This window comes from Gobius niger, assembly GCF_951799975.1.
Source record: "Gobius niger genome assembly, chromosome: 10".
NCBI lineage: Eukaryota > Metazoa > Chordata > Actinopteri > Gobiiformes > Gobiidae > Gobius > Gobius niger.
The window spans coordinates 9413340-9430469 of NC_136861.1; the positions used below are offsets into that span (position 1 = coordinate 9413340).

The 17130-nt window shown below is 43.5% G+C and overlaps 1 protein-coding gene across 4 annotated transcripts in view; it reads left to right on the forward strand.

The window, feature by feature from the left end:
• LOC306968938 (RNA binding protein fox-1 homolog 3-like) overlaps positions 1–17130 on the forward strand; it is a 1481628-nt gene that overhangs the window by 1424950 nt on the left and 39548 nt on the right. For all 4 annotated transcript variants that reach the window (XM_079564526.1, XM_079564524.1, XM_079564525.1 and 1 more), the window contains 2 exons: positions 7786–7918; positions 13645–13684. In XM_079564526.1, coding sequence (XP_079420652.1) covers positions 7786–7918; positions 13645–13684 — 173 coding nt within the window. The remainder of the gene's footprint in view (positions 1–7785; positions 7919–13644; positions 13685–17130) is intronic.

Sequence of the window (17130 nt, forward strand, 5' to 3'; positions counted from 1 at the left end):
GAGGACGGGCATTAGCGGAGTATATGCAGGTGTAGCGGTGCGCAGCTGGGTAACAGATGCATTGTGGGTACCATAATGAAGAGGTGGGGGTCGATGCGTCACGGGTCCAACGAGACGCGCCGTTCGACTTTGTGCGCGGACCCCCACGAACGTAGCGCGATGCTAATGGCGAAAGACATTAAATGCGGCGCGGTGTGTCGTCTAAACGCGGCGCTAATCTGTCTGTGCGGCGGCGGCGGCGCTCTGTACGGTGGAACGCAGAGTCATTTGCATCGCCGGGTAGTCACGTCCAACTCGCCGGGTTAACGCAACAGTGACGCCGAGCGGGGCTGTCGCTCCCAAGTACTGAGCCTATACATACAAAACCAGGTAATACAGTGAGTGCCATGGATCTTCACTGCACTGCGGAAAGGCCTGAAATCCAGCCATGTTCATAAGAGTCTCCATGTTAGGTTTTAGCTTAAGATAATGTTTATAATGTGTCAGTCTTGAATACAGTCTCTGAAGGCTCACCTAATTGTTCACCTTTTCAAACCAAGAGAGATTTTTAAGTTTAATTTATTGAGATGGCTTTGGTGCATCCTCTGGTTTTATGATCGCTCTTCAAAAACAGTGGAGTCTTGATCAGTGACAGGCCCAACTGACTGAAGGACAGCTTCATCCACCTGGCTCAGGAGTAGGGATGCACTGATCCGATACTGGTGTTGGATATCGTATCTGATGCTGGAAAAAGTATGATATTGGGCATCGGCTCCAAATATGCGATACTGAACCGATACCTGTTTTGGCTCTCACCGTTTTAACAACACTTTCACTAACTAAATCTCAGTTTTGAAGCTCAGAACCTGGAGAATGCAACCGCTGAGATAGTTTTAACCCTAAACGTATTTTGATCATCGTGCAAAATGCCGCAGCTAGCTACAGTATGCTATTGCTAGCGACAACTAACAAGGCTGGGACAGAAATTATGATTAAATCACCTAATTAAGTATAACTGATATTATATGTGTAATGCACAAGTTGTGATGACCAGATTACTGTATGTGAATTGTTTATGTGGAAAGAAGAATAATTTCTTGGAAAATCCAGTGATCCTTGTGTAATCTTCTGAATAAATATAATTATCGGTTGATATTGGATATCGGCAGATACTCAAACCCCCAGTATCGGTATCGGAAGCAAAAGAGCTGGATCAGGAGGTTGAACTCTCCCCTTTCCTATTCTGCTGGCCAACTATTATGAGCCCATGTATCTGATATTTCTCTGTTAACTATTGTCTTTTTGCATCAATGGATTGAGAGAAAGTAAATTCCGATGTTGTAGAATTGGCAATAAATCTGATTGAATTGTAGTAGATGGAATTACAAATGTTTGCGAGCACAATATACTAATGGATTGGAAATGATTCCTCTTCACTGTGCCTCAATATCCTTGAGTAGATCCTGTGCCCCCTGGTGAACACGTCCAAAACGCAGAGGCTCGGTCTCGGATATTCCTGCTGAAACAACTGTCTACGGGCTTGACCGAGCAGTTTTCTTGTAAAGAATGCTGTGTATTGCTTAATTACGTTCATGCAGGTTTTAGTTAGCAGTTGATCCTGGCTCTAGGCAGGAGAATGCGTCGAGTTGGCCTGACAAGTTGTCCCGGTGGCATTGAAGGATGGGTCAAATACCTTAATCAACCGCACTCAATTTGTATCATAAAAGCAACCTCCATTTCCCCTGCTCCTCGTTTAATCCCTCGCATTTCCATAAGACGCTGTAAACAGGCCCACGCGATGATGAATCCACCCAAAACGCCACTCCCGCTTTTTATTTATGCCCCCACATTTGCATACCGCAATCACATGGAAATGTATGCACTTGACAATAGAGGTCAGAAAACCCTACGGATAACCCCGAGATGAACCCGCGGATAGGAGGCGCGCGCTACAACCAGGACTTCGCCCTCCTCCGTGTCCGACGCGAGCGGGTCAGACCGTCGTCTATTAATTCAACTGCGGTCAAAACAATTTGGGGAATCGCTATTGTGCTCTTATTGCATTTCCATAAGGCATAAGAGCGAGAGATGGTAATTTCCCCCTAAAACAAGTGCACATATGCTGCGCCATTTACATACAGTAGCCATATGTTTAATGTATGCGGTGAGAGATGGAGGTCAGGATTCAGCCGCGGAATGGGACAGATAACCTCCAGGTGAAGTTGAAAATGGCAAACGGACTTCTCGGAGTTTGGTTGAGAGCATTTGCATTTTCTTGTTTATTTTTACACAAGTCAATCAGAAGCAAAAGTGTGCTTTGAAACGCACAGTGTTATGAAGCTTTACAGACATGGGCCCTGTTAAAACCGGCGTGGGAGACCGTGTGGGAATTCTAGGTTGTGTAAGGTCCCTCTCGAGTGCTCTCTATCTCGAGGATCTCGGCAATAATATTACAACGTGACTAACTAAACTAAGGTTATTCAGTATTTAGTAGTGTGTTGTGTTCAAAAGGAAGCTAAGTCACTCTCAAAGTCAAATCTTTAACTGAAAAACACCATTTAAACCAACTTTTTATTGAAATTGTGCTTCACTCACTTTCTTTGTTTAAAATCTGAAATAATTCCACATACTCCCTGCTGAGTAACCATCCCCCTGATTGGGAAACATTGGTGTAGGTTGAAAAATTGTGTGTAAACAAATTAGGCCTGAAAGTTGTATCGTCATCGTATCATCAATTAAAGGGGCTAGATGCAAGTTGGCCAGTTTATACTCACTACTGCCACCTCAGGCAATACGTGTAACTGCACCTTCTATATTAAGCTTGTGCCTGACGCCAATTCGGACCCGAAGTAACAACTTTTTGAGTGACAGTGCAGGATTTTAGAGGCAGTTGTGGTGAACAGGTCTGGGCTCATTCTACACATTATATGACATGGCTGGAACATGTAGGGGGAGGAAAATACAGATTTTTTTATTTTTCTGAAAAATGCTTGGTCTTCACCAAACCCGTAGTTAACGTATCCTATCAATATCGAGATATCTGGCATAAATATCGAGATATGAAATTTTGTCAATATCGTTCAGCCCTAATACAAGTAAGATCCCCTTTCAGTTGCTACTGTAACATTTCCTGGATCTTCATCTTCAACTTTATTAATTACCAGAGCAATAACTATTCTTTCCTGGGGTCCATGTAAAACAGCACAAGTATTTCACAAGTCAACATGCAAGCAAATGGTGTTTAAGCTCGCCACATCAGTGATGGTAACGTGTACAACGTGTTATTTTCATTAGACAGTGACTAAGCGGTCCACAATTTTCTATCAATAATAGCGGTGGTTCGCAAACGTCTAAGCACCGCCCACTAAACTGGGTTCATAAAGGGTTTAATATCCACCTAAACTGGACCAAATTACAGTATGTCTGTGTGGTAAATCTGTCTAAACCTGACAAAACACTTCGCATAATGAATAAAGTTATTGGGGAATAATGACTTCGCTTGACTATGTTTGTCAAAAATATAAACATTCTGTCCGAAACACATTCAGCTGCAGTTTTGGCTGAAAATATATACGATTTTTTCCTCTCTAAAGTATAGCATTTGGGCATTGGGTGAAGTGTCTTGCCCAGAGCCACAACGGCAGCACGACCTGCACTTAATGTCGTCTCTGAACCACTGTCGCTGTCGTGAGGTGAAATATAACTTCCAAATTATGCATCGCAGTCAATCAGCCGTACAAGATTTTGATGAAACTTGAAAATCTCTGTATAATGTATGCAATGGGCCAAGGAGGAAATTAATCGAGTCTTTGTCCTGAAAGTGCTCCTACTTTGGGGTGGAAGTTTGCTCGCTGAAGCCACTCTGATATCGGCAAGTTTGATCTCCGTGTTCGAACGTCGCATAGTCAAGTTAAATGTATTTGTAAAGCGCATTTAAAAACAGCAGTGTTTTTAAATGACAGGAAATCAAATGAACAGAAAAAAAAAGACATAGTACAAAATGAAACAAAAGACGTTGAGGACCGTGCTACATAATGGCATTACAATAACACTTCTGCACAAATAAAAGAGTGTTTAAATGCATCAACTCACTGGGGAAAATAATTGTTTTGTATAGTAATATAACTGAACGGTGCTTGATTTATGAAAATGTATGCTGATTGTGAGTAGACTTGGAAAACAAGAATCTAAATAATCATGTTTTTGCTTGTGTTCAACTTTTCAAGTGTTGTTTTTTCTTATTTTTAGCGTACAAGCTAATTTCTTTTATATTAGGCGCAATATAATGTTAAAAATGGTAATCTCATTTCAAGATCGTCCAAACCTTCTCAAAATCAGCATACATTCTCTTCAAGCACTTTTTTAGTCATTTATTTGATTTAACCCCCACATGAACTGAGCACATTTTCTCCACTTTGGCATAACCCAAATCTTAAAGCAGCACTAAGTAACTTGTTTACCTTATAAATGCAAGTGTTGGGATGATTGGGGGGCATTTCATCCCCCCTTGGTGCCTGTGGCCAGAAGACCACAATTGCAACTTTACTGGTCGGAGGCCCCAATACACACTAATACAATCACGAAGAAGAAGCTAATGGGCTAACGGGCAAAGCTAACTGCGGGCTAGCACCACTTAAACAGTATTTAAAGCTAAGTATGAGTGGAAAAAAATGATCTCCACTGTGTAATTGGATGTACAATATCCCGCTCTCCCTTCGTCTTTTCTATCAGTGTAGTATTTACTCTCACGGACAAGTAATGAGTGAAAAACCGTAACATGCTACGACACCTGCAGTGGCACTTATGGCCTCTAGGGGCACTGAGTTACTTAGTACTGCTTTAAACGCAAAAAAAAAGTGGCAAAGGAGCGATAAAAACGTGCTGTAAAAGCAACAATAACAAAACAAGCAAGACAAACACAACTGAAGAGTGACAAAAAGCAGCAAAAAAGCCACAAAAGTGACAAAAAGAGCAAAAAAACCAATGAAAAAGCAACAAAAAATGAAAAAAAAAAAACTAAAGAGTGATGAGAAATCAACAAGATCAGCAAGATAGCCACACAATATATACCTCTTTGAAAATATGCAAATTTAAAGATAAAAAAATATGCAAAAAGATACAATAACTAATAAGGCAACATTTAATATCTATTGCATGGTGACATAAAACCTTGACTTCTGTTTTTTAATAGCTTTTTTTTGCTCTAGTGCATAGAGTAAAATACAACCATTTATGTAATTGCAGGTCTTTTTATTGACTGAAATAGGCTGTAAACTCCAGTCGAGAAGCTTTTGGATTTGATACAACTGGAGAAAATGGTTTCCAGACAAGAGTTCAACCGTTTCATTTGACTAAGCTCTGTGCGAGTGAATGGGGGTGAATGAAGAACTGGGCGTCTGGAGAGTGGAGTGATGGGGGCGGGACGGGGGGCGTTTTCTCGAGTTTTTCAATTGGGCCGGACTCAATCGCGTTTGTATGCTTCCCGCGGTCCGCAGGTTGCAATCAGACGAAGCCGCCGCCGCCGCCGCTGGGACTGATTGAAGGTTAAGCAGAAAGTTGAGGAGCGTCTAATCGGTGACATTGTGCTGTAGGAGAGTGTTTGTGCAAAAGGGCCTTTTCACCCACGACGCCGCCTCACTCATTTACCAACATGTCCGCCTACGGGACACAGCACAACACCGGGAATGACAATGACGCTGCTATATCGGTCTGTAGGGGTTGGTGAGTGTATGCTGGAAGATTCAGAGGAGGTGATGCTTTAGCCACAATAAAAAAACATTCTTTAATCCATGCAATTCATTCAATGTAGCTTCTTTCTGCACTGACACTGAAAGGTTTTGATGGAAATCTGATAATTACTCATGGAGATCTATTACAGTGAAAGGGCCTACATAAAGTGTATACCTCTTTGAAAATATGCAAATATTATGCAAAGATTCAAAAATATGCAAAAAGATGCAATAACTATAACTGTATTAAGGCAACATTTCATATCTATCGCATTGTGAAGTAAATATACTTGACTTTTTTGCTGTAGTGTATAGAATAAAGTACATCCAATCTTTTTATTGACTTAAATATTTTAACTTCACAGGGAATGAGACGCCACAGGTTTTATTTGACAAACATGAGGTTTAAAGAGACTAGATGCAAGTTGGCCATTTTATGCTCACTACTGCCACCTCAGGTCTTATGCGTAACTACAGGTTCCACATTAAGCTCCTGCATGACGGCACTTCGGAGGCAGTTGTGGTGAACAGGTCTGGGCTCATTCTCCACATTAGGACCAGGCTGGAACATGTAGGGGGAGGAAAATACTTGGTTTTGACATTTTTAAACTCTGCTACCTAAAGGGACTAGATGCAAGTTGGCCTTTTATGCTCACTACTGCCACCTCGGGTCATACGTGTAACCGCAGCTTCTATATTAAGCTCGTGCATGACGGCATTTCAGACCTGAATTAACACCTTTTTGAGTGACAGTGCAGGATTTTAGAGGCAGTTGTGGTGAACAGATCTGAGCTCATTCTACACATTAGGACATGGCTGGGGGAGGAAAATACATAATTTTAACATTTTTAAACTCCGTATAGTCCCTTTAAATGCAGTAGGTTCTCTTCCTATTTCTTAATTTTGATAATCCACAGTTCTGAAATTCTTCAAAATGTATTGTATATTCCAGTTTTGTATCTGACCTATTGCATAAATACTTCAGTCACAGAGCTTGTGTTTTGTTAGGCAGTTGGTATCTAACTGATCATAAGAGCATATTTGTTTTTTGGTTTTCTTAGAGCTTTGTTTTTCTTTTGACACAGTAAACGTAAAGCATATATCCTCAAGTGTTTTAAGTATCCTGAATTGTCTTATAAAGGCGTCATGTATGTTGACAATCGTATTCTTGTGTAATCGTGGCTTAGCTGAACAAGGTGAAGAAGAAAAAGCGAGGTCAGCGTCGAATCACTGAAGCTGCCATTCTGTCCATGTGATGTTCGCCGACCCCCCCCCCCCCTTTTGAACACCGACGAAACACAGTTGTTTCTTGTTTGCTGCGTGTCGTCCTTTTCCGCGAGGTCAGTCCCCGTACAACAATGTCAGGGAAACATCAGAGACTTCGCGCTCGCACCGGGTCACTGTGCGGCCCTCGACACAATCGACCGGCAGCACCTCTTGCGTTTCTGCTGAGGTCAGAGCTCTGCTTTCTGTTAGCCGTCAGCCCGGGACGTTACGCCGCGCCGCGATTGGCCGCGGCCCTCCCCGGTGGGTTGGGAGATGGGGGTCACGGCGAGGTCGCGGGCCTTGGCTGTCCTGCCCATCTGCTCCCTGTCCCCTTGGGGAAGTTCCAACATGGCGCCGGGGTGTTCAACAACCTTCACCTCGCGTTTGTCTGCAGCGATGCCCTCTATACCTCCCCACCCCCCCCCTCTCCGCTCCCCCCCCCCCCCCCCATTGTGTTTAAAGTATGCAAACGCCGTGGTGCGAAACTAGTGGTATTGCATCCATTACCTGCGCACGTGCTTCAAGGCTGCCCCTCGCCGGGCTGCGGCGGAGGAAGCGTGTACGGCAAATGTGGCTCCGTGCTGAGCGCGGCACAATGCGGCCGGGGCTGGGGGAACGGAGCGGTGTTCGATGAGGCGCACCTAGAAAAGATTAAATCTATTGTTTCCCTGTCTTAGCCATAATGCATTCTGTCATAGGGAGAGCAGTGGCACTCGTCTCTCTCTAATGTAATCTGTCACAAGGTAAGCAATGCCAAGCCGAGGATGGCGCACTCACAGACGTTTTGCTTCTTCTTTCTTTTTCTCCGCAGTGACGGGGTTTCCCTACCCAGCCACAGGAGCCACCGTGGCCTACAGAGGGGCCCATCTGAGAGGCCGAGGGCGGGCTGTGTACAACACCTTCCGCACCGCGCCCCCACCACCGCCCATCCCAGCCTACGGAGCGTGAGTATCTTATCAACAACTTCTCATTTAGAGGCTCGGAGACTATTTCTAAGCTTGAGATTAGTCGTTCTCAAACTTTTTTCCTTAAACTGAAATGTCGTGGGTAAAAGGAACAGGCCACTGTTTATCCATACTGAGATATGTTCTTGAGCTATAGGAATACATTGGGAGAGGCCAAATGCTAACAACATCTTTGGTGACTGAGGGCACACACCCCTTCCTGGAACCGCCACCTTATCGTGGTGGAGGGGTTTGAGCGCCCGAATGATCCTGGAGCTCTGTTGTCGGGGGCTTCGTGCCCCTGGTTGGGTCTCCCATGGCAAACACGTCCTTGGTGACGGGTCAGACAAAGAGCGGTTCAGAAGCCTCTTATGAGAGACCACCAGGCCTGGTTAGAACCATGAGGCCGTCCTTCTGTGGACCCACCACCTGTAGGAGGAGCCATAGGGGCTGGTGCAATGTGATTTGGGCAACTCCAACAGCTGCCCCACGACCCGGCAACGGAAAAGTGGAAGAAAATGGATGGATGGATGGATGGATGGATGGATGGATGGATGGATGGATGGACACACACAAAGACCAGACAGGTAGGCATCAACTCGTCTAAGCTCATGCAAGAACATATCTCAGTATGGAAAAATGGTGGCCTGTTCCTTTAAGGGCCAATATTGTCACAAAGTCATTCTCAAACAAATCGATGATATCATGAGCTCCCGACAAGATCAACAGCCACGTTTTCATCCCGTGCTCATTTGGGTCAAAGTAAAAACTTCTCTCAGACCAAAGAAAGCACTTGAAGAACCGAGTTTGACCCACAGGTCGCACTCGCTGGTGCAGATACTGATGAGTACACTTGCTCCATACTGTGCTGCACACCAGGTGTTAGAACCGCAAGATTTTGGGGGGAAACAAATGATGACGTATTAAGATTAAGAAGTGCTCCGATTTGTGTTTTGAAATATAGATTTGGTTCACGACATGCATATTAAAAAACAATATGAGGCAATAATATATATGCCAAGCCAATGAACGAATCACATGCATTTCAGAACAAGTTTGTAAAGCTTCAATATGATGAATCCTCATGGAAAAAGCAGATTTTTTGCAACATACTCTTCTGCAAAAAGAAAAAGTATAGGGCCTTCAAATTCATTCTGAACAATTGCATTTAAATCCTGCTGAAAACTCCCTGACCATAGCGACAGTCATCGTCGTTATATCATAAATATAGTACAAATTGACTGTTTGAAATCTACTCTCCCTCTTCTTCTACTCTTTTCACATCTTAAACGTACTTAACCCTGAATACTTTCATTATGTCGCCTGAACTTTTCCAACAATATAGCCATAGGTTCCAAAGTTTACGAGTGTAAGAGCATAACTTTGACAGTCATTTACGGTCCAGGGTGTTATCGGCTTTTAAAGCTGCATAAAAGATCATTTCGCATTCATTCTCAGCCATTTCCTCTCAGACAAGACAAAGATTAGGCTGACAAATTCTCCATATATCCACCTCTTGAATACATAAGTCCACATTAGCAGTACAACATTACAAAGTGTGTACTGCGTCCCAATCTCCCCTCCCTCTGCGTTATCAGCTCCACGTAGTTAAAGTCTCCGGAGTAGTTGCAGTAAAATGGCCGCCGTGTGTTTTACAACCTGGAAAACTCATTTGCTCCGGACGCTCGGAGCCATCAGGCGCATCTGCCGCCGAAACCGCTGACGTGGACACTCCAGCGGTGCACAGCCCGCGGCCCCGATCGAACTCCAGCGCGGTCTGATCCCCATCGGACAAAAGCCCCGACCGAACGAATCAAAACCGCCTGCGCCACGTGCAACTGGAGCTTATGTCAAAGTCAATAGGCTGCGCTCACGTGACGCTCTTCCTAAGAACCCGGGGTTTCGAGTGAAGGTGAAGGACGGGCATCATTTCTGTTCGAGAATGTGCCTTTGTAGATGTTTAGATGTGGTTTGTGGATCTACATAAGAGTTCAATGTCTTCTCAGTCAGTCAAAAGAGAAGACAACACAGAATTGACATTTTCTGCCTTCCCACTCCCCCACATGCCCTACATTTGAGATTTTGCCATTATCAGTCAAAAACATGAAGTCTACCTATAAGCATTATGTCAGTGAACAGTCACAAATGTTTAACAAAGTGGCAACGTTGCAAAAAGTCATGGACAAACCAAGATGAAAACCATCTGGAATAAAGCATCAACCATTAGACGGTCCCTCCAGGATATCCCAATGTTGCGATCGCAAATATTAGCGCAAAGTCAAGCAAACTCTCAAAATCAGTACGGCATTGCAACTTCCAAAAGCCTGCGACTTTCGTGCAACTGTTCCAATAATCCATCATTTCCTTCACAATGATGCAGTGGCTCTTGTGTGAGGGGCTGGTTCAAACTTTGAGAGTCACTGCTGTTGAACCGGAGCCGAGGCTCAATCTCGATGTGTGAAATAAACAGACATTTGTCTTTAGGTTTGTTTTCCTCTGAGTGCTATTGGAGTTGTGTGGACTCCGAGCCTGCGCTCACAGAAACAGGTGCCTGTTTGCTCCGCCCACTTTTCTCAGCTGAGTGGAGGACTGGAGCACGCATAGGGCCCTGTTTTTTGTTTTGTTTTTTAGATTATAATACTATTTAATAACACCTATTTTAAGTATTTTCTTGTTCCTCAGAGGCTCTTTGGTTTAAACCAGGAGTGTCCAAACTACAGCCCGCGGGCCAACTGCGGCCCACAGCCCACTTTTAATTGGTCCGCTGCAAATTGTAAAAATATAATTGAATATTTATTTATTTTTTGCTTTAATTGAATATATATATATATATATATATAATAAATGAAAAGCCATTAATAGAAAGCTGTGATGAAGGCTGTTTTTTTAAGCATATTAAATTAAAAAGCATAAATTTGCTAACTTTAATACAATATAGGTGAAGTTATATATCTGACATCTACTGAGTGTGGCCCAGTTGTTTGTACATTTTTCTGTATGTGGCCCTCAGTGAAAAAAGTTTGAACACCCCTGGTTTAAACTGTATGATTTTGATGCTTTTGGAAAAATGGCCCATGAAATCAGGCATTTCAGCAACAATCACAAAAAATGCATGTGAAATCTTGGAGGGACTGATTCGTTCAGTACTACATCAGTATATTTATATTAAAGTAGATCAAGATGTTGCAGATCTCTACCTTAGTGACGGAATACAAAACGTGTTGCCACTAAACCTACATATAAAAGTGACTGAATCCACATATTACACACAAAACTGCGTCTCCACCCGTCCCAGAGTGTTTTCGGTCGTCACAGTCTAGACATGGAGGAGTTAATACTGGTACAGTCAGGGGTTCGGATGCCACTCACTGCAGACTCTGGAGTCCTGTTGCACCTCGCACAGATTGCCCCGTCCCCCGCGAGGCCGCCGTTATCGGGCCGGGGGAGTGGTCGCGGGAGAGGCCAGTCAGTCTGTGTGGGATTAGATCAAGATTATACCGCTCTGCTCCAGACTCGACTTCTCCAACACCGGAGGGGGAGAGTGTTCGCCATCAAATAATACAAGGCTTCAGATATTGCGTTGGATGCACTGGTGTATCTTCTGTAAGCATATGTTTTATTTAAGGAAGAAAATACAGTTTAACAATGAAGCTAATAGAACAAATAAGGATGTGAGGGAGCAGCGATCGGGTTGGATTATGAATGAGTCCATCACAGGGACAGCTCATGTCTCACGTTGTGGAGATAAAGCTTCCAGATTGAGATCCCTTGGACATTGTGCAGAGGAGGGACAGTGAATATAGAAAGAGGCATGAGGTTAAAGTGAGTGGCCTAGAGGAAGACCACATGGTAGATTTACGGATGCAGTGGAAGTCTATATACGTGCCTGCACTCGCGATCTCTCGACAGCATCACACGCATCACTTTTACCGGAGCATAAAATTGGACTGAGATTTGCCCGCACTTAGGCTTTAATGTGTCATTCATTATTTGTGTTTTTTTCGTGCACTAAGGGAGCTCAGAGCTGACCCCCGTGACCTGCAAATGGTGGAGATGGGACAGAATGTATAGAATGATAAAAACTTGATCAGCCTGGGCTTCGTTCAGAGCATGACTGAATCATATGAAGTCTTTTAGAGAAAAATCTGAGAGAATGTATTAAATAGGTAAAAAGCATAATTAATAAAGATCTACTTTGATAAACGGAATGAGATGGGGATTGAAACCGAGTAATCTTTCACAAAACTATCCAAGCTTAAGGGATAATTCAGACATAAATGAAAAGGAACTATTTTGGATTTACACCAACTCCAGCTAATAAATCCGACTTCTGTCAACGTTTTCACATTTTTCAGGAACTCGTTGTGTGACAAACAAATAAAAGTGTGTGTAAGAATAATAGTTTAAAATGAATTAAGTTTAAAAATATTTTCGCTGTGTGCAGTAGGGCTGGGACGACACACTTAAGTCAATATCCAATATGTCACGATACAAAGGGACTGATTCGATACGTATTGCGATACAATATATGGCATACAATGCACGAAGTGATAAAACTATGATTTTTCATTATACAAACTGCGATAATTCACCCTAAATTAATTTAATAAGAAAGCACAAGTTGAGTTTCCAAAATCTGTAAATCAAATCAAGTCGATTTGAAAAGTGCATATCTATGACAGATGTTGATGCTTTTGAAAATATGACTTATTTAGATAAATAACATCTGTTGTAAGTAATAATTATGATTTTAATTCAGTGAAGCAGCAAATTAATAAAAAAAAATGTTGGGAAGAAATGTTTTTATTTTAATTATTGAGCTACAGATAGGAAGTTGCATAGATGAAGGTACGGTTCTACAGCAGTTTGACTCATTTCCCATAGATACAGACGACATCTCTGCAATCGCCCATATATGGTCATGTTTGAAAACAGTTAAGGGGGAAAACAACACTTTCTCTAATTATTGAAAACCTACTTTAACAAACGCTGAATTATGGATATATTTTTCTACTAAATAAAGACACAAATACATGGGGAGGAGCAAAGTGGTTCAACAGCCCATAAATACATAAATAACGGAGAATACTACATGTTAGCATCGTGCTAATGCTAACGCGAGCTAGCGCCAGCTATGGCTGCCGTTTTTTCGCTTCTACTGAACAATCTGCTGTGAGAAAACGTTCATATGGACCCGATTTAGACTTTATTTGTATGTGATAAATAAGTTTATATTTTGCCAGAAAATTGTGAAAAATTGTGTTTCCCAAAAGATTCAATTTTCCACCTTTGGCGAAACCACACCCCCTTCTATGATGAGACGCCGTCTGTAACATGGTTGCCACGGCAACAGTTTAAAATTATTTGCCTCTATCTATGTCACTTCCTGTCAGAGTCCAATAAGGAAGTGAAACTATAAACAAAAATATAACTTTGTTTCAGCAAAAATGGTGTCTAATGCACTTTAAACCAATCTGCTCCAAATCTGGATTTAACAAAACTGTGTTCTAGTCAAAAACATATGAATATTATTTCTCTAACAGAATGGAGTATCAAAACTATTGCGATACGATACACGTACCACACCAAGGAAGTATTGCGATATATATTGCGTATATTTGTCCCAGCCCTAGTGTCTGTACAGTCGGGTCATTCAGGGACAAGTCTTCAGTGGCATCAGCTCCGGCCCTGGTCTAACCCTCTTCCCCTCTTCTCTGGTTTCACAGTGTTGTCTACCAGGACGGCTTCTATGGCGCAGAGATCTATGTAAGTACACCTCCTCCCTCTCTCTATCTCTCTCCACTTCTTTCTGCTGGCTTCGATGAAACACAAGTCCAAAAAGTCTGATCCAAAGTGCAACCCACCCCGAAACCAAAACGTGATCCGCTCTCTCTCCCGGGCCTCCTCTGCCAAAAAAGATGTCCATTAGCCTTGTGTCTGGCTGGTAGGGAACCCCAGCCCTCCCCAGTGCCAGGGTAGTGTTTTCCGAAATATGTTTATTGTGAATGCAAGGACCAAACAAGGAATAAAGCAAGACTAAACCAGGACAGGAGCGTGTAACCTCAAGATGATTTTGAGAGATATTAGTGATGGGATTCATGGCTTGGGATCTGTGTAAAAGACTGACTGGCACATTATTTTATTGATTTTTTTATATAATGATGCCAGCCAGAAAAGTCATTATCTAAGAGCTGGTCGCTGACAGGCACACCTTTTAAATAAAATATCCAAAATTATGATGAAACAGATTTTTACCCTAAATGGCCCTTTAGAGCATGTTAGAGCCGACTCGGGTGTAACATGTCATACTTTGATTCTCTGACTCGGGACAAAACAGCCCCATCACCAAACAACCCTGACCTAAACCGACACAGATTCAATTGGATATGACAGCTCTAAACCAGGACTGAAACAGACTTAACCAGGAAAAATATCGGCCATCGATAAAATGGACACTTTGCCTAGAATTCTCTGCACTGCTTTCCCCTTTGCCCCTCTCGCTCCCCCTGGTGTTCCTCAGGGCTCAGAGCTGGCACCGATGCAGATCAGAATCACTGTCCCGTGTCGGTGTGACCCTTGTGTGAATCCGCTGGATGTTTCAGATGGCTTTGCGTGGATGTCCCGAGTGGGGAGAGAGCAGGATTGTTGATGACGTCTGTGTTCTAGGGTTTTGGAAGCTCTGAATTTCAAGTACCGTGATCTGCCACTTTTAAAAATGCTAGTAATGCCCCGCTCCTCCTGTATTTGATATGAGCCGTGGATGTGTCAGTGGGACTGGTCTGGGGGTATCCCGTCTGCCTCTGGAGGTTTGAAAGGAAGGTGTTGTCATCTTTGTGGAGATAAGAGCCACGTAGGGCGATAAAGAGGATTAGCTGTCCCGCAGGAGCTGCTCCGTGGCAAAGGGGGTCACATGTCTTCAGTTTTCCCTTCACAAACATCAGCTGTGGAGCTGACGCTGGAATTACCATTCGCTATGTTAGCTCAGCGAAGTGATATGTCCCTGTGAAGCTTCCGTATCTGCAGGAGGGAGTGACAGAGGATTTGGACTCTTCATACGCAGATTTATCCCATGGCAAATGATTATATCGGTGAATAATGAGATTACCTTAAATGGCAACTGTGATGCTAGTTGTGTTTCACTCACACAGATCTTACACATATATTTAAATACCAGAAGGTCTTGGTTAAGCCGCGGAATTGGGTGGCACTTTTTGACTTGCTGTTTTCAATGTAAAGTGCTGACAAAATTCCAGCAGTACCGTGTGTCCGCGGGTTTTGGCCGTTAATTCTGATATTTTTGGGCGGCTTTGGCTGCTGAGACCTGGCAACCCTGGCTCTCCTGAGATTTGGATATGCACAATTGGAGAAAATAAAGCTAACCCTAACCCTAAATTATTATTAATAATGTAGTTAGACAGTCAAAGTATATCTTCGTTTGGGTGAATGTTGCTCAAACACTAAGGCAGGGACGTCTGGCCTCAGGGTAAAGTCTTGCCCTCCAGAATATACTATAGCCCTTCCAAGTAATTCACTAATTTGATGTTATAGGAACAGGCCATCGTTTTTTCATACTGAGATATGTTCTTACCTGAGTTTAGACGAGTTGATACATACCTGTCTGGTCTTTGTGCCCGTGGAAGAGCGTGGTAGCTTCCAACCTCACCCCTGTTTGGAGCTATAGGAATATGCTGGGAGAGGCCAAATGCTAGCAACATCTTTAGCCGTTGTGTGTGACTGAGCTTATTCCATCAACGGATTTCTACTTCCCTGATGGCACGGGCATATTCCAAGACGACAATGCCGGGATTCATTGGGCACACATGGATTGTCCACCATTAGTCCTGATCTTAACCCCAATGAGAAGCTTTGGGATGTGGTCACACTGTCTAATCAAAACCAGGTAACCAAAGAATTAGCTAAATCCAAGCGTACGCAGGGCACAGACAAGAGTGAAATGTGCGTGTGCCCGATCCAAAGTAATGTACCGTTAGGTTTTTCTGCGAGCGGTGACAGTTGCCTCTCACTTTCTGTCTGCGAGCCTGAGCGAGAGGAGAAGGCCCCGCGGCGCTGATCTACGGCTTACAGCGGCTCCATGATAGGGCCACATTTCACCGCGTTTTATTGTGGTGACACCGGCTCCCGGGCATACTGTTTGTCTCTGCCCCCCCACCCCTTTAAATCCCCCTCAGCACCCCCCCCACCCCCCCCTTCCCTCTGCTTTGCCTATAGCCTCGGCTCACCCCCTCATCCCCTCACTCTCGGAGCTCCAAGCAGCAAGGCGGTGACTTACCAACATTTCTACACAGATCAATGCCGACACCCTTGTTGTATCGCGGGGCAAGCACATCACACATGTTTCTATCATCGGAGTAAGTGAAAACGGCCTATCTGTAAAGCAGCTCTGAGCGAGGAAAAAGCTATACATAAAATTAATGCATCGCTAATGTCATAACTGTGAGGGAAAGAAGCGGTTAACCCTCCAATCATATGACAAGAACGTCCCAGGATTAGATTCTTGACGAGTTTGCATGTTCTCCCTGTGTCTGCGCGGCTTTGCTTTTCTTCCAGCTTTCCGTATCAGCCTTAAATGTGCACAATAGGCGTTTACGAACCCCTTTTGGGAGTCTTGATGCTGTTTCCCTTTTAATTACGGACAGGCGAGAACGCATGATCCATCCGGCTAAGTTTTCCCTTATCAAAATCCTTGCTCAAAATATGGAGAAGGGGTTTGTCGATACCTGATTTGGACAAAGTTTCTGAGAATGGGGTCAGAACATTTTGTGAACGCGCTGAGCCGTAATTGGACAAATTTCAGCTTTGAGATTCCTGTCTCAATCTCTTGTGCATGAACAACTAAAGAACAAGAACTGTGCGGTGTGGAGTAAATTTCCAAGCTAACGGATTTCATATCATCATTGTCTTCGTGATCACAGAATAAACTTGGTCAAGGGTTCTTAGCTTGATATACTTACACCGTTTGGCCCAGAAAAGTCGGCGGCTGGACTAACTGTTCTGATCTGGGGTCGCTGCAGTTGATCAGGTCTAGGTTCCCCAAGAATGAGATCAGCTGACGACCTGAATGTCCTGAACGACCAGGTTCTTCCATAAACGCATTTCTACTTCCCTGATGGCATGGGCTTACTCCAAGACGACAATGAGCGACAAAGGATTTATCGGGCTCACATTGTGAAAGAGTTGTTATGGAGCAAGAG